Source organism: Lutjanus erythropterus, chromosome 24 (genome assembly GCF_056507025.1).
Source record: "Lutjanus erythropterus isolate fLutEry1 chromosome 24, fLutEry1.hap2, whole genome shotgun sequence".
Taxonomy (NCBI): domain Eukaryota; kingdom Metazoa; phylum Chordata; class Actinopteri; order Lutjaniformes; family Lutjanidae; genus Lutjanus; species Lutjanus erythropterus.
The window spans coordinates 14563668-14587201 of record NC_139340.1 but is presented as its reverse complement, the minus strand read 5'-3'; the positions used below and the strand labels follow the sequence as shown (position 1 = coordinate 14587201).

At 40.6% G+C, this 23534-nt stretch overlaps 1 protein-coding gene across 4 annotated transcripts in view; it reads right to left on the bottom strand.

Annotated features, from left to right (window-relative positions):
• Positions 1-23534, bottom strand: part of LOC146304823 (FERM and PDZ domain-containing protein 4-like) — a 77832-nt gene that overhangs the window by 27055 nt on the left and 27243 nt on the right. For 3 of the 4 annotated variants that reach the window (XM_084713833.1, XM_084713831.1, XM_084713832.1), the window contains exon 2: positions 2253-2375. In XM_084713833.1, coding sequence (XP_084569959.1) covers positions 2253-2375 — 123 coding nt within the window. Of the gene's footprint in view, positions 1-2252; positions 2376-3671; positions 4169-23534 lie in introns of those variants that run through there. The other variant, XM_084713834.1, reaches the window with a different exon arrangement.

The window sequence follows — 23534 nt, the reverse complement described above, 5'->3', positions numbered from 1 at the left end:
CTCTTATGCAAAATTGAATAATTCCCAGTGTAAATTTGTAGGATGTCAAATATACAAATATACAAATACACTGACACTTGAGTGGAGAACAGCAGGGGAGTTATCTGTCCAGTATAGTTAAATCAATCATTGGTTTTACTCGCCCTCACTCTCTTTTCTCTTTCTTCCACCGTCTCACAGAAATCCAATTGTGACACTCAATCTCTGTCACCTCCTCTAAAGCCAACAGCTTTTCTCTGGGAACAAAGCCACATAACCAGAGCTGTCCTCTGTGTCATATCTGACTCCCCTGTCACAAGGAGCGAGGTAAGTGAGGGAGTGGCAAAGAGGAAGAAAGGGGTGGAAAAGACAAGAAATAAAACTACGGGAGCAGTGAGAGGAGATATAGGGAAGGGTGAAAAGGGAAAAAGACGAGGGCAAAACTATCAGTGAGAAGTGGAAGAGGAAAAAAGAGGAGGCAAGAGAATTAGTGGAAAAATGAGAGGCAGATAAGTGTAAGTGGAGAATGAAAGGTACACTTATGCATCCATTGTCAGTCCGTTCACAGTTTAGTTTGTGCAATTTGTGCATCAAAACACACCATGTCAGCGCAGGTTAATTGGATCACAGCTTACAAAAAACAGACACATTGGACAAAAGCGGCAGTGAACCTTTTGCAGACAGTTAATTCTGTTTTCTTTATGTTTCTAAGCAGTGGGTCAGCCAACATCCCCACTTTGTCCACAGTCCTGGTAGAAAGGGAAGTGATGCCAGGAATAAACAACAGACAAGACAAGACAAGACAAGACAAGACTTGATTCTTGCAGTCTGGTCCTGACATCCTTTGCACTGTTACTTTGTAGGAAAAAAACAGAAGTAAGTTGGAGATCTGCACAGTCTGTTCCACACTGTTTACACATAGCTGGATTCATTGTGCATAACTCTCTGTTTGCCAAACACTCAATGCCAGGCCAACTTGAGGATTTGCATGTTTACCTGGCAGGACAAATTTACACAAACAACAGGTACTGCATGCACAGGTAGAATGCAATGTGAGTTAGCTAAAAAATGGCTACTTTTTGTGGATGCGGGGAGGAAGGGGAGGATGAAATCATGCCCATAACACCGGCTCATTAAAAATACGCTCATGAGTAAACAAGAGCAGTGATTTCGGGGAAGGCTTTGACTCATATTCAACTGTTTAGTGGCTGGCTTTGCTTAATCATAGTGTACATACTCCATACATACACATGCATTTACATGCACTACTGTTTGCACTATTAGTTAGATACCAAACCACTCTCTGCAGTGATAATAAAGCTGAAGGTCGGTGAGTTGGAGGTGTTGTGTATGCCCATCTACACCACCAATTCCAACCCAAACAACTTGCAGCCAGACTACTAAGTGGTTCTGACTCCTTCACACAGCCTAATGCTTGTTTTCTGGCAAATTTCTTGAGACATAAAAGTTTAAGAGAGCCCCGGAGGTGCCTCGAGTTCATTTAGGGCGGATACTAGAGGACCGCAGTAGGTGTGCATATAAAATATGACTGGTCATGATGAAGAAGATATTAAAACTGAAGCAGTATGATTAAGAATAGAATCGATTTAGCCTATTATTCGCATTTGTTTTGAAATAAGAGGGGATTTTGCACCACTTGCATGCTTAGATTTACCAGGGATGATAACAAGAATAAATCTAGCATCGCTTTTGTTTGCAATTACTTTTTCTGCCTCTTCTCTTTCATCTATCTTTCAGAATTTAGTGTCCATTTAAGCCAATTTTCTATCATTTCATCGCTATTTATGTATCTACACATTATACAGTAAATATATCAAACTAATAAATTCAAATGTTAAATGCTCCTGGCAATATTAAGAATTTCACACACATGAATTGTAAATGAGGCATGATTTTGCAGAATAATACATCAACGAGTAAACTGTGAGGATTTTTAAAATTAATGCATATGGCAGATGTAAGGTGAATCCATATCTCTGAGTGGCTCTCTCTGCTCTCTGCGTACTTGTGATAAATCTGCTGAGCTGCTGTTAGAACTTTGCTATAAGCAGGACTAAGCTAACTGATAAAAGTGTCTCAGTGCTCTCAGTCAGTGAAGAACCTCGACTCTTATGTGTAATTCCCAGAAGTTAAATAATAAGGGCCATGATTCCTTTAAACATCTACCTCATGAAGACACTCATAACTTTAATTCGGCAGCGGCTCTTCATGATGCATGTGCATGCTGGTGTTTACGATGACAGTGTACATACTTGGTGAGGCAGTCCCGTCCCTCCCTGGTGCTGTTCATGCTGTCCCAGCTGTATGGAGGTCCCTGCAGTCCACCCCAGGAGCCTGGGCCAGGGGGCGGCCAGCCCGACATTTTGTTCTTATGGCTGAAACAGAAAGGGAGTGTTAAGATCAACTTGTGATCATCACAAATCTACATGTTTCCACTCTTGTCAAAATATGACAGCTGACCTCTTTAGTGTCAGTTTTGAATGTGCATGGCTCTGCGGTCAAGTTAGCAAGAATAAATATGCCTGGGTAGAATTTCAAAATAAAGGCACAACAACTACTTGCTTTGGTTTGGGAAAAGATCATACTCCTACTCCACTCACTTCACCCGTAAATTGTCTTCTGCAACATTCAAACGTTTAAACAAAACTGCTGGTTCATGCTTCTGTGTAGAGCTGCAACAAACGAAGCTTGATTCTAATGTTTTCATGTAAGGAGGCAATCTGCAGAGAACAGAGCTCATACATAAACATCACAACACCTGTGTCTACTTATTTATAAAGTTAAATCATTTAAGAGAAGAATGAACGGTGAATGAATAAATCCTTTTTTCTCTCTCTAAATAAAAATGCTCAGACCCTCTGTAAGGCTCTGGTTTTATCATTCTCAGTCCAATTAGTGTGACTTCTTGTCTCTGTGTGTGTGTGTGTGTGTGTGTGTGTTGTGTGTGCAGTGTGATAGCACTGCTTAGTGCAATCAACCGCAGTCAAATAGGCGATCAATAGCTGCACGTTTGGGTAGCGCTGTGGTAGTTGCTCTGCAAAATTGTACGCGCACACTGATGTGATGGCTGATTCAGTTATTGCTGATTGCGCAAACTGTGTCAATGAGGATGTGAGGATGGTGGAAGTAGGAGAAGATCGGAGAGGACAGCAGCTTCTCCTCAGTTTGAATTTTACAAAAGAGCTCATCCTATAATAAAAATTGAACAGAGCATCCTCCTGAATCAACTGTGCTTAGTTAAAAATTCATGCACAGACCATAAGGCGCCATCTCCACAGAAATAATCACAAATGCAATAAAAGATCATAAAGCCGCAGAAATGCCACTGAATTTCAGCGTCTATGCACTTCATTCTCATATTTGATTTATTTTGTTGAACACTCTCCCACAGCTATAAACCAGGCGGACGAGTTTATTGTCCTGACCTCAAAAATCTGTGATAGCAAGCTGATGCTCGGCTGCAGAAACAATTGAAAAATGAATGGTGTCTCAGTGCCAAAATTCAGACCAATATTCTGTTATGCAGCATATTCTCCACTGTGTGCTTTTCATCACAAAGACGTCACACATCACAGTTTCAGCTCTCGGGCCTTTACCACTGAAAAGAGTAAAGTCCCAGTTGATGGATTCATATGCAAATACGACTTCTTAAAATAGAAGAAAATGCGTACTAGATGAGGACATCATCACCATAAGAATCCAGCCGATCGATTCCCATATCGTGCTGCTGATGGAGTGAATACATCAGTCAGTCATGTCATAGCTTGCAGGGTGTGAAAAAGAAAATCGGCCCTCAATTAAAAGTGTGTAACGAGCTCCACTGGAGTACAGTGAAGCTGCTGGCAAAAGTGTCAGACGATCTCAGTCATCTTGCTGAGCAGTTCTCATGCAGAAGAAAAAAAAAATCCATGAACACCAACTGCAAAGAAAAACAAACAAAAACAGCTGATATTCAAGCCATCCTTGGAAACAGTAGATCCGTTTCAACGCTCTCAGGCTTCTGACTTTAACTCCTCTAGTTTCTGTTGCCATCCACGGATTTCAGTCAGACGCTCCTGTTTCTGCTGATCTTCACTCATCCGAAAGAAAAACAGATCCACGGCCACTTCAGAATCCCAATCAGAGGCTCAGAATATGCAGAGGCCGCGGCGTTAACGGCTGCGCACATCTCCAGCGTGTAGCCAGACATTCATCTGTGTTTGTCATTGTGCTGCTGCTGAGAGCAGCTTTGGTCCAAACTGAACTAAACTGGCGTGGCCTCGCCTCCTTTATCCCATAATCCCTCTCATCACAGAGAAAACAAATCCACGCTGTGTGTTTGTGTGCAAGTATGAGTATTTGTGTGTGTGTGTGTGTGTGTGTGTGTGTGTGAGAGAGAGAGAGAGAGAGAGAGAGAGAGAGAGAGAGAGAGAGAGAGAGAGAGAGAGAGAGAGAGACGAGAGAGAGAGAGAAACAGCAGTGTGTGCAACTGTGCATGTATATGTGAGGAAGTGTGTGAGTGTGTGTGTAGAGTAAGAGGATTTTCGGAGAGCAACAACGTGTATGGAAACACCGCACCATCTCAGAGCTGAAGCATCACAGCAGGAGCAGGATGTGGAAACTGACTCTTAAAGTTCACCTGGATGGCATTAATATTTCACTCTTCACTTTTGGTTTCCCTCCAGCGCAAAATAACTTGTCTTTTTTCATTTTTGTAAGTCTGAATGAGACAGAAAAGGGCAAAAAAAAAATCTGCCTGTAAGACAAAAGCTGAATGCAGAAAATGTATTTGAGATAAGATGCCAAAATCTGCATGACAGCTCTGCCCAGCATCACGGCGTAAATCGTCTGTCTCTGCAGAGAGGTCCGGACTACTAAAGCTAGCTACCAGCCAAATTGAAAGCTGAGCTAAACCAGCGCCCTCCTTATTATGGTTCAGGGCTCGCAAGCTGGAGGTGGTAACACTGGGGGCTCGTCTGAGATTAACTCTGCAGTGGTCTGGACAACACAAGAGTACAAAAGAGCAAGAACCAGGCTTCAGTTCCTGTGCGAGACCATTAATCAGTATTGATTACTTTAAGGAAGTAGTTAATTTAACCCAAACCATGATCTTTTCTGAAGCCTAACCAAGCAGTTTTGATACAAAAACCTACTCAAGATCCTTATTTTGAAAGTGCATATTTATTATTGCTAACTTGACTGTGGAATGAGAATAATGTTGGATAATACATAAGTTCAAAAGTTGTGGTAGGTGTCAAGAAAAACAAGGAAAATCCATGTTCATGTACGGAAATATAATAGATTACATTTTGTCTCTAATTAGCACTAAATGCAAAGTACAGCTCATCAGTTTTGCAGGTATTTGTTCAGGACATTTGGCCAAATACCCTGACCACAAATTCAGTTTCAGTCAGAAATACGTCACAGTACAGAACCTGTTCATTGCATCTTTAAGAATCATCTTCTGGAGATCTTGAATATCTGTACCAAGTTTTACAGCAATCTATCTGATATCTGCTGAGATATTTGAGCTTAGACCAAGAGTGACCCAGAGACCGGCTGACTGACTTGCTGTTCCCGGTGGCCAAAAATACAAGCTAAGACCCAATTGTAAATGAATAAGGCATCTAAGGATTTTCCACAGTGTCAAGGACCTTTGTTTCTGATGTCACAACATTCTAAAACACAGGTGGCGACCTGCTGGTGGCATCTTTAGATAACCACAGTCCTTAGGATTCATTCTCAAACCCTATAACGAACAATGAAACCCTTGTTTTTCTAAAATGCGAATGCAAAAGTTTACTGACTAAAAAATCTCTGTGCAGAAACCTACAAACACTGAAAGATCACAACACAGTGCTGCTGCTAGAAATGTAACCCTTGCCTTCACATCATGAAAGTAGTCTCCTCGGTGAACTGTGCAGCAGAGTTTTTGTCCAACTTAAGTAGCGCAGACTTGCTGTGTTGACATAAGGCCTTTTTCCCCAGTTTCCCCTTGTTTGATGGATTTCCCTTCAGCACACCAGGAATCCAAACATATGCATTCAAAAGAATCCGCAGGGTGTTTTTAGGGCTGCCTTTGCTGAAAAGGCCAGAGTACTGCTTTGAAAAAGTACCTTTTTCTTTCAAACCGATCACTTCATGTTCCTCTCAAAGACGGATCAATTTCTCGCAGTCTTTCACGCTACTGCACAAAGGCCAAACTTTATACCACTAACTCAAACAACTTCTCATTCTTTCCTTGACAAAAGTATAGTGACAAGAGCTAGTTTTTCAGAGAAAATGAGGATGATATCTATGGATGTATGTAGCATAAAAACCTCATTTGCAAATGAGGCAGCAGCAATTGAAACAGTGAAATGTAATTGACTTAATAGATGGATCATATAGATGATAGATTAAATGATTCGTTTTGACAGGCTGCTTGTACAGAGAGAGACTGTCTGCACATATACTGCCAGGATTGTGGCTCTGTGAGGCTGTAATCCTATGGTGCTTTTTATGGTCATCATCTTAAATGTTAGAATAACTAACAATTGCTAATTAGCACTAAACGCATTTATGCACAACCGTACTATAGGCTAAACACTAATATCAGCATTAGTTAAAACAGTTTGTCCTGAGGAAAACCTGGGTATCACCACTAAACCATTAAGCAACCCTATTTCAAGGGGTTTTTATCAGCATTTTGTTTGTTTTTGTAAAACCACAGTACAGTATATTTTGTTTCATTGAGGTGTTTTTGACTAAATTAGAAACCTGATACTTGTTTTTCCTGTAAAACCTTGCATTGATTTGTCATAGCTAGTCCTTCATGGACTGCCATTACAGACATTGATCTTTTCTGTCTTTTTATTGGGTTGTTTAAAACGCCAGGACCAAATGTTGGACCACAGTGATGTCACATGACCAGGCATAACCTCTCGCATAAGCACAGTCACTGTGAGAGAGAAAAAGAGTCTCTGAAATGAGAGAAACATCATTCCAACTTTTTCCACCACATCATAGCAACAAAGATGTTGGTTACTGAAGCTAGTCAGGGTGTTTTTTTTTGCTGCATCATATGTCAGAGCTCCCTATCACAGAAAGCAGTGGAGCCAGCTGGCGCAGACCTCCCCTGCTCAGCCACCACATGCTCCAGTCAGCAAGAACGCACAGCCCCAAACGCCAAGCTCTGGGTGCATCTCAACAAACCTTTCATTTCCCAGATACTGCGGCTTTGATTCGGACTGTCGCCATCCAGTAAAGTAATCCACCACTGGGTTCAGCCGAGGGAAAATCTATAGTACCACATACTCATGTCCATTAGAGTAGATTATAATCTCCCAATTCTCTGACATTTATTACATTTTATCAGCAAATATGACTACTGTGGATTTTCATATTCTGCAACTCATGAGTCACTAGAAATAGGTTGTTACGTCCAATGATAAATATCTCAACACCGATTGGATGGATTGTCAGATATTCATGTTAGGCAATTAAATTATGGCAAATACTATCTGCACCCAGGCTGGAATAACCAATGTGGCTATTAGCACCCTGAGTGAACTAGCTAATGGCATGGCAGATACAAGAACCCTGGTGTTGGTAGCCAACAATGCTGTTTGCAGCCAATGTGGCTATACATGGCAAACTATGATCTTTTCTTCAGCCTAACAAAGTAGTTTCATTAGCTAAACCTAACCAAATATCACAATGTGGCTCAAAACATGATATTTGTAGATGTTACTCTGAGATGCGGGACAGTGTGATGGCTGTTTTTCACAATTCTCTCATAGTTATAATACAGTATATTCTGTTTGTGTGCTTTTTTTCCCTTCTGAGACTAAGCAGTCGCTCTGCTTTTTTTTTGTTTGACCTGGTATGTGACTAATGTCGAGTTTGGGCTCTGCTGTGCCACTGAACCCTAACATTAGTCAGCTGCCTCTTCAAAGGAAATTCAGGAAAGCGCCAGAGAGGGATCTGAGTCACTGGGGGGCATTTCTGCATTGACCTTTATTGACATGCATTTTCAATTCAGAATTTGACCCGTGATTTTAAAGAAGACACTGGAGAGCTTCAAGGATCCAGCCTGAGGATTGGGGCCATTTAAAGGCCTGTTTCTGCCAATGGCCTGGCTACTTATGAATACTGGGAGTGGAATTAATTTTGTCTGACCTTCCTTTTTTTTTGTAGGAGACCACACATGCTCAACACAGGACATTAAATCTTGTAAAACCCCTCAAGATCTTTATCCAGACTGACCGAATTTGCACAAAAGCTGAAGCGCTCTCCCAGATGCTTTACCCTACATTATGACAATGCTTACTACAGCCTGTAGCATAAAACCCACCTCCCTTTGCCAATTCTCACCACTTTACACTCTATAGAACAACTAGGGTAATTTAATCTTGACCACAACTCTATGAAAGACAGTTATTCGTCTTTTTAAAAGCTCAGCTGCTGAGTGTCCTGCATGCCGATGGAGCTGTGGACCCCTCTCAGCATACAAGGACATGTAAGTTACAGTAAGTGGTGGGTGGAGCAATGCGAAATACACATAGAAAATGTAAATCAGGGTTTGGGTCATTTCCTTCTCAGTTTATTCATTTTAACATGTCAGCTGAGTCTGCACTAAATAGATAAGTGTTCGTTCTCTGTCTTTTCTTTATGGACTGATATAATGGCTTAAGTGCTTTAGGAGAATCTATTCCAGTAGAGGATATTTCAGCTCGAGATGAGATGCAAAGAGACAACTTTCTACTTGCCGTGATTTCACACCACTGAACCCATGAATCTCGGGAAACAGATAAAGAAAAGAAAGCAGGAAATTCTGTAAAACTTCGCAGTTCGCCTGAAGTAACTCTTGGTGTGCGTGATTCAAGAGTGCATCATCTTCAGACTCAGCAGGAGGCTCAATTAGAAATGCTCGGCTCTGGTTTAAAAAGCCCCCCATAAAAAACCAAGAAGACAAAAAAGAATGGAGTTTTTCTCTGGTTCTGGTGTAAAAGTACAGCAGAAAAACACATAATACAGAGTGTAACTGACTCAAACCCTATATACGCTGGGAGATAGCAGCTTGCAGGTTTATTGCATGTCACACTGTGTGATACAGGTCGATTAAAATGTCAGCTGTAATCTGTGTCAGACAGGCGATATGAAGTTCGAGGCATGTTAGATGAGTATCTGGTGAATCACAGCACTACAATATAAATAGGATAAGCAGAACTTGTGTCATCCATTTGCACTCATAATTTAAAAAATTATGGCAATTGAGCAAAGCACTGTCTGTATGAAAAATAAAGCAAACAAATGCTTCATATTTTGAACAGCAAAATCTGATTTGAAAGAAAAAATTCTGAGTCGGGCATGGCCCTCGTCTCAAATGTATTATCATGTTAGAGCTGAAAACAGCAGATGAAGAATCAGTTAGGCGACCGACAGAGGAATAATTGTCTCTTTCCACTAATGCTTCAAGCAAATTTGCCAGATTTTCTTTGATTCTGGCTTCTCAAATGTTAGAATTTACCACTTTTCTTTGTCACAGGTAACTATAAAATGAATATTTTGGGGTTTTAGATTGAAAACAAGCAATTTAAAGACATCAATTTGGACACATTTCAACTTCCTGACATGAATAAATTAACTGATTCATCAGGAAAGTAATCTGCGGAGTATTCAATTATGAAAAATAACTTGCCATCTTATATCTCATGATTAATTCATTATTAACGGAGGATAATGTAGCACTTTTCTGGGGATTACACAGTTTATACACCTAAAGCTGAATTAACTGGATTTGTGCTGCTGTCGTTAGAAAAGGATTGTCCAATTTGGCATCGATCTGTCGCTAGAAATTTCCTAATTGCTTGCTAATGGAGCTTCTTTCCTCTCAGTCTTCCTCATTATGCGCATTAATGCTCCGACTTAACACACTCTAAGCTCCTAGCGAGACAACTCCAGCCATCGCCTGACCTTCTTCCTTCCCTTTGACTTTATGCTGTTCATAAATGAAACATGGGTGCACGTTGTTAAAAGTTGCTCACACTTTATGAAGCTTTAGGTGGTCTATCAGAGGACAACATGCTTCGGTTCTCAGTGCTTTTCACACGTGGACACAGTTTCTTTTTATGCAGCCGCTTTAATTTTGAGCTCCATTCTGCATGCTGTTGTCGGTAGAATATGATTGTCCATTTTGGCATTGATCTGTCACTAGAAATTTGCTAATTTGCTTCCTAATGGAGCTTCTTTCCTCTTGTTCTCATTAACAGTCCAACTTTACACACTTGAGGCTCCCTGCAAGACAACTCCGACCATCGCCTGACCGCCCTCTCATCCAATCCACATCCTCTTTCTGTTTGTTGGCTTTTTTTTCCCCCACTCTCTTACTCACTCAGTCTTTCTCCATGACTTTGCCCGTTCATAAATGAAACATTGGTGCATGTTGTTGAAAGTGCTCTCACTTTATATAGCTTTACAATCTGAGGACAACATGCTTTGGCTCTCAGAGCGTTTTCCACACCGAAGCATGCACGCACGCACACATGCACACAAATAAGCGCAGACACTTTCTTCTTATGTAATCTTTTAAACATTAAGCTCCATTCTGCATGCTCTCTGAACATCTTGCAGTGAGGATGTTTGCTAAACAAGCATAATGGAATGAAAAAAAAAAAACTGCAAGAGTTTCACAAAGTTGTTAATTTGTGGCAGAGGCTTTGCAAACACTTGAAATTAAACAAATTCGCTGAATGCAGAAAAAAAACAACTCAAGAATTATCCATTCACTCATGAGCTAAAAGGTTAATGGATCCATCCAATCAGATGATTTCTGTTTCCTTTTCCAACCATCCATCTGAAACTGAAAAGCTCATTTATCTTTTAAAGACCCCATTCAGATTTCCTGTCAGAACAACCACGAGTAGCACCAGGCCATCAAGACTTTGGACACGGTCCATCATTACTAAAGCTAAATGATTCAAGCTCCTGATGGCAAGCCTGATAATCAGACCGGACTGCCATTTTGAATCACTTCAGCATTTAGTCAGTTTCTGTTTGCAGAGGGAGTTGCTTTAATAAGGCGTGATCACACCATTTAAAGTTGATAAATTTCCCAGCAAAAGTGAAGTAATTTCAATTGAATGGAATAAGCTTATCAGCTGCATTATTCACTTTTATTTAACCTTTGCAGAGTATAAACAAGTCCAAAAAGGAGGGCTTGTGAACAAGCTAGCTAACTCAATATCTTGTTAAGTTATTGTCCTGTTAACTAATTTGTTAACTGTCAGTGAGAAACTGCTACTTAGCAAGCTCATGTATTGGCTCGGAAAGCTTTTTACACAGCTTCATTAACTCTTTACTAGTCCTGAGAGCAAAATAACAGGGGGAGTAAAGCTCCATACAGAGACAGAAAAGTCTGTCAGAGACAGAGAGTTACTGTGACTGACTACAGCTAGCATGTATCCAGTTTGCACCGGCCTATTTTCCAATTATGAATGCTGTCAACTGATATAAACATTCCACCGCCGACTTTTGCTTTAATTTTTCACCACGAACAAGGAAATAATTAAGAATAACTATACAGATTTAGCTGATCTTCCTGTGGATGGTCTTGTTAACCTCTGCAGGTCATATAGAGGCATCAGCATTCAATTCAGACTGTTTCATAACTTGTTAAAAAACTCCTTGTAGTAGTTTTAAGTTGCAATTTTTATGGCACTATTTCTGAAACTATTTTTCACGGATGTATTTTCAGGCTTGGCACAGGCGGATGATGCACCCGTTTTTAATTCCACCCACAAAGCTCAGATTGGTTGGTTGCTTTCTCGACTGTGGAGGCAGCCATCACTGAGCACAGCACCACAACTATTTTAATTGCCAGAAAAAAAAAAAAAAAACATCTACAGCATTTCAGAGTTCTGGAGCGGTCTATTATACACACTGATGCTATTAATCTGGAACGGAAAGCAAAAAACGCTGATGTTAAATCAATATCTCGAAAGGAATTTTCTCAAACATGTTATTTATTTACTTTTTGCCCTGTAGTCTCGCATCAGGTTCGGGCTACAAAACTCCACCATATGCAATCATTTGTACTTCCCTGTCAGCCACAACGTTGCTAAATCCATAGTCTATCAGCACTAACTGCAGAGGCAGTGAGTCACCGCTATTCTGCTCTTTTATGGTTGCGGGTAAATGTTGCGTTTGTCATGTTGCACTGTGCTGCACTGAGGGCTATAAAGTCTTTCCCCTGCATATTAACTGTCATCTGAGATCATAATAAAGACTGAACTGTACTTGAGCTGATTAGTGGGATTTGGATCTTTATGTCCTCTGGAGATTAAACTCAGCTCCTTGAAAACACTGGACTGGTTTGTGCCGATGTGGAAACTCGCCAACAGCGTGTGACGATGCAATCAATTAAAGGCTGACCATAAAAAGCTTCTCCTTATAAAGACATCAGAGTCGGTGAGCCAGGGAGATGCATCACCGGGGCTTTCGTTCAGCTGGTTTCAGGACCACGGACAGCTCTCTCCTCTATTATACAGCACTGTTCAGGATGGGAATACTGATTTTCAAGTCAATGCAGTGCAGAAAATAATGTATGATCCTTCTGTCCACTGACACACACACACAGCAATACACAAGCACAGACGCATGTCAGGGTTATGTCAATAAGTACACAGTCAGCTGCATCAATCACAGCTGTCCAGCTGGGTTAAACCTCCTGCGTCCTCATTACCCACTCCCATCACTATCACCTCAAACATACAGTGAATGAGATCAGCCCTCATCAACACTTCAGTCTTAAGGGCTTCAGCTCTTGTCCCAGAGTGTACCAGACCAGAATACACCCTGTCCTTTCCCAAACTCCTGACCAGGCTCTTGACCGTGGCAAAAAAAAACAACACACATATACTCATCTCCACCCAGTGACTGTCCTTAACTACGCTGCAAAATGGCATTTAAAGGCTCGAAACAAGCAAGCGAGCGTGTCAGAAGGTCACATTTCACTTAAGGATTAAAGTTTTCCGCGAGGAGAGAGCTGCATTTGGTTGCAGCTCCAGTACAAGTGTGTTCATTTATAAGATAAGATGATATCAGATGAAACCTCCCAGTAGGGGAGTTAATATAGGATCTGGGCGAGACTGTAAGGAAACTAAAACGGAATATAAATAAGCCAGAAAAAAAACAGAAAATAGCTCAAATAGATGTAAATATCTGAGGAGATATCCATATGTCAGACAGACTATAAGTGTAGATGCTTCACTGTAAAGAATTAGTGGTCGCAAATTATTTTACAGTCACTAATAAGATATAACAAGCCGTGCTTTCTATCAAATTAGACAAAAACTAAAAATAATATGTTCTCTAGACTCTAGGCTTTGTTACAGGCTAATTGGAGACACATTTCTCTTTAGTTTACAGTGCAGTTCTGTTGTAACCTTCTACCGGGGTTTTATAAGATCTAATAAAGGTTCTAATACTGTCATTTTGTGTTGGCCTTTGGGAGCCATGTAAGTCAAAGCTCTGACTGACTGACAGGATTGCTGGTGTGATGAAAATGGCGGCGCTGAAACAAACATCAATAAGGATCACGACCCTTGCAATGCAATAGGAGGTTGGGCTTGTTCAGCTCAAAGTATTGCTCTAGATGATGAATGGCCTTTAAGGCTTATGTAGTAAGTCTGCATATTAGCAGACTTCCCAGCATGCACTGTTTGAAAGTTAAGGCGAGGCCAGAAAAAGGCAAACTATATGATTGGGACAAATGAAATATATTTTGCTGGTGTGTTGCTATCCTGCTTGTAGTTCATTTATGTCTACAACCTGCCACTGTGCGACACCACCGTTAGTTCCCACTGTATCTGTATCAGCAGCAGACCTACAACACTTTACAGTGATGCTTTTCAACCTTTGCAGCGCAGCAGTAGATCTCTGCGGGACAACAGTCCACAGCACAACACACCATTGATTCTTTGTAAATGTCACATAAAGCCCAGCGGAACCAAGCAAGGGCAGGAAACACAAAGGGCAGCACCGAGCAAGTTTCAAATTATGTTTACAAAAGAAATCTGGCGATTGGCTGTTTGAATTATGTTTATGCTGTTGCTGAATCAATTATTTCTGTATTTGGCTTGAAGCTCTACTGGGACATCACTTGAATTCGCTGCCAAAACACACACCAGCGTAGATCAACTTCTGTATTATTGCACTGTCTGCATGCACTTTTGTCAGTGTCTCTACACTGTAAAAAATGTACAGAAAACTCATAATTTCAAGGCAACTGCCCTCACTAATATTTGAGTAGTTTTTAAAGTCAAACTCTTATGATTTGAAATGCTGAAACCTTTTGCTGACCTGTAATTTTGAGACAAATTACCTTTCTTCTTTAGAAAAACTTGAATCTTTCAGTTTTAGAAACTGAAATTGTTCATAGTGAGCTGCAACTTGTCATTATTTGGTGCTTGAAAATTAAATGGTTGCAACTGAAAATATTAAAAAGTAAACCATCTCAACAAAAGATTACAGGCCAGGAAACTTTTCTTGTACTTAATTTTAAAACTTAAAAGTTAGAGTTTGATTCAATACTCAAAAATTTGTTGCAGATAGTTGCCTTGAATTTTTTTTACAGTGTGCATGATCCCAGCCAATAAATCTATATAACTTTATTGCAAGAGGAGAATTAATGGATCCAAGAATAAGCTCTACGATGACCAGGAAAAAGAAAAGTCAGGGCTTAAATCTTACTGTCTGTGTCACAGCCCTTTATTCTTGACTGGGGAGTAGACTTTAACTGAGGTCATGCCTATGGGGAGTTTCATTACCAGTTAGTTTCTGGTTGGTTGACTGTACTCGCGTGATGCGATGACGACCAAGCATCGACTACCTCCGCGTATTTGGTTCAAGTCAATCGTAAAGGTTAAAGGAGAGCACAGCATGTGTGATTGCATATCAGTTTGCAGTGGGGAAAAAGAAACCCATGGCTGCTGCAGAGTGTGTGTGAATATAAACTAAACACACTCGAGTGACTTCATTTGTCACCGGCTGCATTCAGTCCATGTCAAAACACATACACTCTGAAAACATTACAGCCGACGAGAACATCTGCACCCAACATTGAGGCATAATTCCGTGGGCTAAAAATACCGCCGCCGAACAAGCGTCGCTAAACGCTCCCTAAATAAGATTACACAGGAGGATGGTTATCATTAGGATGAATAAGAAACACTTATGCTCATGTCTCGTGCCTTGAATCATAACGTTGGAATGAAAATCTATTCAGTCGCTGAATGCATGTGCAGCACAAAGACATAAAGAAAATAAAAAGTGCGGTATGCCAGGATATGCCACGGATAAACATGTTGCCACTCTGACAAGTGTTTTCTGAAGCACTTTGAGAAATTATGCTCTTAAAACATCAAACCTCAAGCAACAGAATGGTTCAACTTTTTGCATAATATGCTCATTTGCTGTCTGTCTGAGAGCAGGATGAGAAGATGGATGTCGATTTCATGTCTGACTGGAAACAGGGGGACAAAGCTGGCCTGGCTCTGTCTAAAGTTAAGTTTGATTGCATCTAGGTAATCAGTCCTGTGGAGAGCAAATTTAACTTTTAGCAATTTAGCTTTTTAAAGATTTATCTGCATTCATGTGTAGATGTCTGCTTATAGAGATTAGCCTCCAACTCTATTCTGTCTGAAGTTGCTGATTGGACTGTAAACAATGACTGGCACACAGAAGAGGAAGTCAGATGTCAGACGATATCCAATGGGATCCTACAACGCAAACGTGTCTAATCTCTTTAATCTACACATCTGCTATACTTGCAGCTAGCTGGTGACAAGCACTGTTTGCATTTTTCTGTAAAATGTTGAACTAAAAGTTGCAAAGGAATCGGGATGTTTGTGGAACTGCAGCATTGTGTCGGACAGAAAGACAGAACCAGATTAAAGGCCATACATGGAGTATTTGATGGCGACAGAGTAACTTTTTGTGGCCACAGACCATGGCTAATGTCAAACTTTTGTCTCGTTCTCATAGGTAACCTGTGTAAGTATGGTTGTATTCATCCTCAGGGGCTGATTTGTGAATTGCTTGTCAATTTGGAGGTGTGAATATCCCAGAATCACCTGTACTTGAACACTGTGTGTCCAGTTAGCGATGAGCGGTTGTAAGAACAGCGGCTGTCCAAGCATCCACAGCAAAAAACAATGAAAATACTTGACATAATTGGCTATTAGCTAAGAATATGGGCCACAGGTACATGTTTACACATCATTTGCTGTATGCAGAAGATGAAGCATAAAAAGAGGTCAAACAAAGCATAAGATATAAACTGACAGCTTCTGATTCAGCGATTGCTCATAGCTTCTTTCCAACGCATTTAATGTTTCTAAACAGGTAATGATCTGCTGCCTCCTGGCTTCCACTTACACATGAAAAATGCAGATGTGCAGCTCTAACCCATTTGACCAGCTTCACTCCGCTGCGGTCAGAGAGGCAGGACGGCTGAACTGATGTTTGGCTTTTCAATGTACTTTAAATTGAATTAGTCAATTCATTTAAATCCAATTAGGGGGAGTAACGGCCGCGCTCAGTCAGTGAGGGAACGGGTTCGGGACTCTTGACCTCGTGTTGACACGTGTACATACATGTCAAGCTGCAACATGCTTGGGTGAGCATGTGCGCCACACTGTATGTGGGTTTACAGTACATTTGGTGTGTGTGTGTGACAGCGTGGCTCCGAGTACAGTATACACAGTGGCACTTAAGTATTATGCGATACTATTTGGAGCAGAACTAATCACTCCACTAGCCTCTTTAGCAAACAGATGCATCAACAAACAGACAACTGGCTGAAGTCAGTGTGAACTCATACATCATCGGCCTTATTATCTTTACACGTTTCACTATATTTACTTAAATGTTACTTGTCAATCCCCTGAATTCCAGAAATGTAAGTTTAAACATCTCACCTCCCATTTTGTATCACCTACCGTGTCCAACATTATAACTGGACAATAACAAGTACAGCTCAGACCATTATGAAGCAAAGCATTATGAAAAAAGCAAAAAAAAAATTACATTTAAAAGGAGAACATGCAGGCTGTATTGTGTCCTTTGTCTCTAATGACATGTCATGGTAATTTTATGATTTAGTATAGTTAATATATTACATATTTTCCCTTTAAGGTGAGTGAAAGCATTTGCAACTGTCAACCTATGCAATGCTCAGCAGTGGGAAATCCCAGCTAATGTGAAACCGCCTCCTCAATACAAATGCAAAACAAATGAGTGCAAGTAAATAAAACTTTACCGCTTGAACAACCGACATTAAAGATAAATGACAAGCGTTCATTAATGCCACATTTCCTCTGTCATGTTTGATTCATTTGTTCCACAGCTCTGTCTTCTTCCCCCTGTTGCAAACTGTGTGAGAGAATATAAAATGTAAGATGCGGAAGATATTTTTAACTTTTCTTCTGTCCTCCAACCACAGAATTGCTCGCTGCGTGTAGTAAAACTGAGCCAAAGTGATCAATTATTGAGCACGCACTCGCTAAGAGGTATGTACAGCATGATTGTATGAAACATCCTCACACACTCATCATTTTACTTGGCATGTGGAGGCTTTTATGTACATTAAGCTCAGTGATGATTTAAAGAAATACACCACTTTTGAGATGTTGTTACTTGTTATATAATGCGAACACAGATGCGAAGATCACCCATGTGTCCTTGGTGTTGCTGCACACTACAGTGAATGCATCCATGAACATTTATCTGAAAAGGGAATAACAGCAGCTGAATGAGTAAATGGTACAGAAAGTGGAAAGCTGTGTAAATGTACTGTACATTCATGTTTGAAAACACTTGTTTTCTGCAAATGTTGTGCTGGGACTATCTACTGCAGGACATATTTGTGCACCTCTTCACACGTGCAGCACACAAACCTTATGGTTTAAACTTAAATGCATCGCCAGAAAATTGTCATCTTGGCATTCGATCTTTGTAAAAGAATAGTGTGGTGTTTTGGGAAATACACTTATTGAGTTTCTTGCTGGGAGTTAGATGAGAAGATCGATACCACTCTTATGTTCGTACGCCAAATGTGAAGCTAGACCAGGAAGTGGTTAGTTTAGCCAAAGACTGGAAGCAAGGGGAAACCACCCTGGCTCTGTCTAAAGGTGAGAAAACACCCCTGAAGCTCACTAAAGCTCAGCGTTTTTGTTATATCTTTTGAAATTCTCTTAACACAAAAGGAAAAGGAAAGACAAAAATCTGGTATTTGTGGCCTGTAATAAGTCCATCCAGTCATTTCATCCAGTTTGACCCGGCCATATTCACTATTCCCAATTCCCTAACATGCTAGCTTGACAGCTGTGAGTACTAACAATAGCCATATTTGTTGTTTACGTTCGTTATGATGATGTTAGGTGCTTTCTTCCATTGTAATGAGCGCTCATGTGTTTTGGGGGAGTAGTTTTGAAGGCCCAAAACTACTACCAACCCTAACTTTAAGTCTCATTTGTTTAATTAATTAAAACAGTTACAGGGGCTTTTGCGCGGGACTATTTTTGTCTGTTTTTATCTTCCTGGAGTCTCTGCTGGTTGGCTGGCATGCTCACCTTTATGACTCCGTTCCAACCCTTCTCTATTATGTGAAATGCAAAGGCAAGAAATGTGAGCCAAAATTCAAATATGATGTAAAACTGGCAGCAGAACATGTTATATGGAAAAAAAGTGATGAAACTCATGAGAGGATTAACTGGGGAGGGAGCAAAGTGCATAAACTGTAAACTGTATGGTTGGCAATCGAGCTATGTCACTCGGTCAGCGGCAAATAGGTTTTATTTAATTTAAAAACACACTATTATGTACATTTCTGTGCCATATTCAAGGTAAAATCAAGTGTCTCAGTGAGGTGTTGGGCCTCTAGAAGATTCTCCTCATTTCTGGAACTATGCTGGAGGGACACTGTACCTGAAAGATATTCCCTAATTTAGGGCTTTGGTGGTGGTGGTGGTGTTCCTTTAATTTGTCACCTTTATTTGCAGCATGTGTCTTGAAGTAATCCTAAAAGTGAAGACAGGTACATCAGCTACAGAATATTTATCTGAAAGATGTGGTATTGTATCCAGCTGCCAACTCAACATATTGTCTTCTGTGGTGCTACAATGAAGTTAAAACTTCAGAGAGAAGATCAGTCACTTAAGTGGAGCAGCTTGGGACACTTGGGTGGTTTTAGTGCCTTTGTTCTCGGGGATTGTTATGGGGTTCAACCTCAGGCCAAACACCAGTACATGCCTGGTTATGACGGGCGTTAGGGAAAAGAGAGGGTTGTCTCAGCATACAGAAACGCTTTGAAATGAACTTCCACAGTTTATGCAGCAAAAGCCTACGCACCGATGTGACATTAAATAATGCACCAAGCAGTGTTGCATCTTCACCAAGGTTTCATGAAGAATACATGAGACATGAGAGCGCTAACAGAGAAACACGTGCTGTGTGTCTAATTCTCTTATCATTTACAGAACATGTGATGCACTCCAATAAGAGCATCACTGATCAGCTGGTGCATCACGTCTGAATTCCAGCGTGCTCGCGATTTTACAATTGAAGCGTAATTGGGAGATGATGCTTGTTCTAAAAGTTATTTGTTTTTGCGCAGCAGAGACGAGGAAAGGAAGTTTGGATGTGAACGGAGCAGGAAACAAAATGGGTTTTGCCTCATTTGCATAATTGATCAAATTTGTTCTCTCGTCGAAGAGAAGCGGAAGCACGGGGCGCATCGCTCCGGTCTTTCAGTATTATCTGCTGTAAGAGATGACTGGAATTATTGGAAATAAAATGCGGTAATCATAACATAACTGAATATTAGCGTTTGCCAGGAAATGAATCCCTGCAGAGGAGAATGCAGGACTGATTAAAGCATTCCATTTCAGAGCTGGTGTATTTTATCAAAAAAAAAGCACAGAGCGATAACAAATGTGTTATTCTGCTGGGCTGAAATTAAAGTTCCTTCTGTGGCTTTACACTTAAAAGAAAAAAAGCCTTTTCTTTTTCACGTGTATAAACAAAACATGCCTATTTCAGCATCCTGACACACTCAAAAATATCAGTTGCCAGTTTAAAAGATGGATCATATCTCCGAAGCAGGCTGTACCTGCTTTAAATTACAGGCAGGGACAGATACACAGATAAGTGGATGGATGTGTTGCCATATAAAGCAGACAGATAGGTAAGGCAGAGAGAGAGAGAGAGAGAGATGTGTGTGATGTGATTTCATATACTGAATGAACCAGCCAACAGTGTGTTCGCCCTGCCAGCCCCTCCTGCAGTGATCACCGACCAAATCCCTTAGGAGGATTATCCAGACTCAAATCAAGAAAATCGTGCAACTTTAAGGGTTACAGACACAGAGTGAGAAAGAGACAAATGGAGCGGGGGGTGGTGGCGGTAATGCTGTGGCCTGATGGTATTTTTTTTTTCTCCTCTCCGGCATCTGATTTGTGTGTTGTGACATATGTGCTCTCTGCAGCCACACATCCACCTACATCGAATGGCTGCAAATTTGTGACGAAAATACGAGTTGCTGATTAATATTCTGAACTATAGAGACATCTAATGCGCTGTTAAAGGAAAACTATTTGTTATTGGTTGCTTAAATGGAATTTCATACTAAAAAAGACCATAAAATCTGGAGGATATACTGTAAAAATAAAGTTAACTTAGTTTAGTTTAGTAAGATAGACTTAAAAATCTGCATGCATCCTTTAAATCATACAAAACAAAACTGGTTGCAGGCTTTTTCTTGTTTTTCTTGTCTTGTGAGGACTGTTGTCACCCTCTCTTCCAGGACTTGCACATTTGCAGCGCAAGGTGGACAAAATATGGAAATGAGGCCTCAGTATCTACAGGAATTATGTCCATATTGGACGATTCCGACCTCTTGATTTACATCCAGCGCTCGCAGTCAGGGCCACTGGAGGAAGCAGTGCGCCCTTTGTGTAACATGATGAAGAAATATGCTGCAGAGATGGATTAGAATATTGCACATTAGGCTTTTATACAGGAGATGAGTGTTTGTGTCCAATCACAAAACACTAATTAAAATTTGCCTGCAACCAAACTTTGCACTAACCTGGCTTCATGTGTTTAGTTTGTATTTGTAGTAGGACTAAAAAGCGTCAAAACTCCTCCTATTACTATGATAATTGCTGTCCGAAACAGTATTGGAATGCACCAAAAAAGTCAAAAGACTGGTAGAAATGGAGCTCTTCTGTGGCGAAATTGCTAAATGGGGCAGCTCAGACAGAAAGGGTGACTTTCACAATCATTCGGTACAATACTGAGTAGAATGGAGGAAGAAATTCTACAGATAAAAATGTAACATCTTACATTACAATGTCTGAAGCGATTATGAAACGCTTACAAGTGATTTTAAGTAATGACTGCGCTGACTTACTTAAAATTGAAAATCACTTGCTGTACTCTTTAGGACGCCACGACTTGTCAGATGGCTCTCAGTACAATGGAACTTTGCCCTCTGAAGTAGCAGCATGCATTGGCATAAAGCAGACGGCAATTTGGCACGCATTATTGTAATCTGATATTCAGAACACAAACAAGCCCTGCTGGCTACTTTCGCTGCCAAATGCCGACACACTTAAGCCAAGATATTCCCACACTACAAACGCTGATACGGGTCCTGTCTTTGTCTTCAGGATGCGTGGATCGGAATGGATAAGAGAGATTAGGTTAATGTTCCTGAAATACAACCAGATGTATGATGACAGAACTCCCGTTCCTCCATTGTGAGAATAAAACAAATACTGACAGATCTTCCTCACCTGCTGCAGCTGTTTTATTTCTCATCCTCCCATGACAATGAATGATTTATTACGAGCATTAAAATGTGATAAATGATCCACAACTTCTCATTAAAGTTTATGAAGCAAATTTGGCTTGTGCGCCTTCTGCAAACAGAAGGCTTGAAATTGTATTACGACAGCTCATGGAAACCACACCGGCCATCTGGGTACAAGCAAAGTGCAGCTAACTTGCCAGTGATGCAAACACTCTCTTGGTGCCTGTTAGCATTACGCCTTTATTAATTTTTCGCCATTTTACAGTCTGTCAAGAACGGATGGAGCCAAATGTGTAAAAGTGGGTGTGGTGAACATTATGACTGGCTGACAGAACGGTAAGGCATAAAAAGAAGTGCAAGTGGTTCCCAGGAGGCTCAAACTCTTGGCAAACAAGGGGAGGGGAAGCACTTCTTGTGAGAAATTGAAGCTATTTATTCAAATCAGAAGTCAGATGAGGATAAAAATGAGATAATATGCAACATATGCGCACTTTAGGCGCTTGCTTCTGTTCTGTGTGACACATTCATCTACATTAATGGGAGAAATATGGATGTACTCCATTTTATGTGTTGTTTGGAATACTAATTGAAATAAAGTCTAGGTTTATCTCTCTCCTTATGATTTACAGAGATAATTCCAAAAGATTCTGGATGTTATTACTGTTCCACAGACACTAAAAGCACCAGAGGGCACGGTGTGTTGCCTTGGTTCCTTTATATATTGAGTTAATTTGGAAATAGAACAGCACCCTTGGTTTTCCTTCTTGTTTTTCACAAACTTATTTTAAAAAGTTTTGCTTCTTTTGTGGATAGCAAAGTGAGACAGCACAGACGGATGAAGTGATGTGTTACGAAACCACAGATTCACAGATTCATGACAAGAATGTGAGCCACAGCAAACAGTCCTCCAAACTAAATGACAAAATATGTTGTTTGTCCATGCTGTCTAGAGCGATGGAGGAACACTTCTGAGCTCATCCTACCAGCAGGACAACAGCATTTTGGTTCGGCTTGGTTTGGTTTCAGGAATGGTTTGGGTTAAAATGAGTACTTTGCTAAGGTTACAGGACCTCTGTTGTCATGGTTACAGCAATAAACCTGGTTAAGGGTAAGGAACAAACTAACCTGTCAGATGGTTTGTTAAATAGAACAAACTGAGAGGCCATCCAAGGAAACTGTTTGGAAAAGGGCAGACACTTTCAAATCAAATTCAAATCCATCTGTCTATCACGGGTTAACTTAAGCCAATCAGAACAACAAACCAATTCCATCGAGAGAAGACATTAGCATAGCTCTTTTCTCTTCTTTTAATGAAAACACACTCTCCAATTCTGATGTAACTAATGCTATAGCAGCAAAAACGCTAACTTTTTTAGGAAGTTTCAAACAAACATTCGCTTCTCGCCATTGTCACACCTAAATCCTGCCTGTAGCTGACAGTTGCTCCTCACAGGACGCTCATTAGTCTAAACGACTGTGGTTCAGTCACAGGCACATAATTTGAAGCCTGGCAGGACAGATTCTCAAGTGATCTTGCAAATCCAGCTGCCTTGCAAAGTAAGGAATGGACGTGCTCATGCTGTTGTTTTCCGCTGTTTGGAAAAGGGAAACGAACAGCAGTCTCTTGTGTTAAAGTCAGAAGGCCACCAGTTTTTAATATACTGGAGAAAAATGTGAACTTCTGGTTTACTGAAAATTG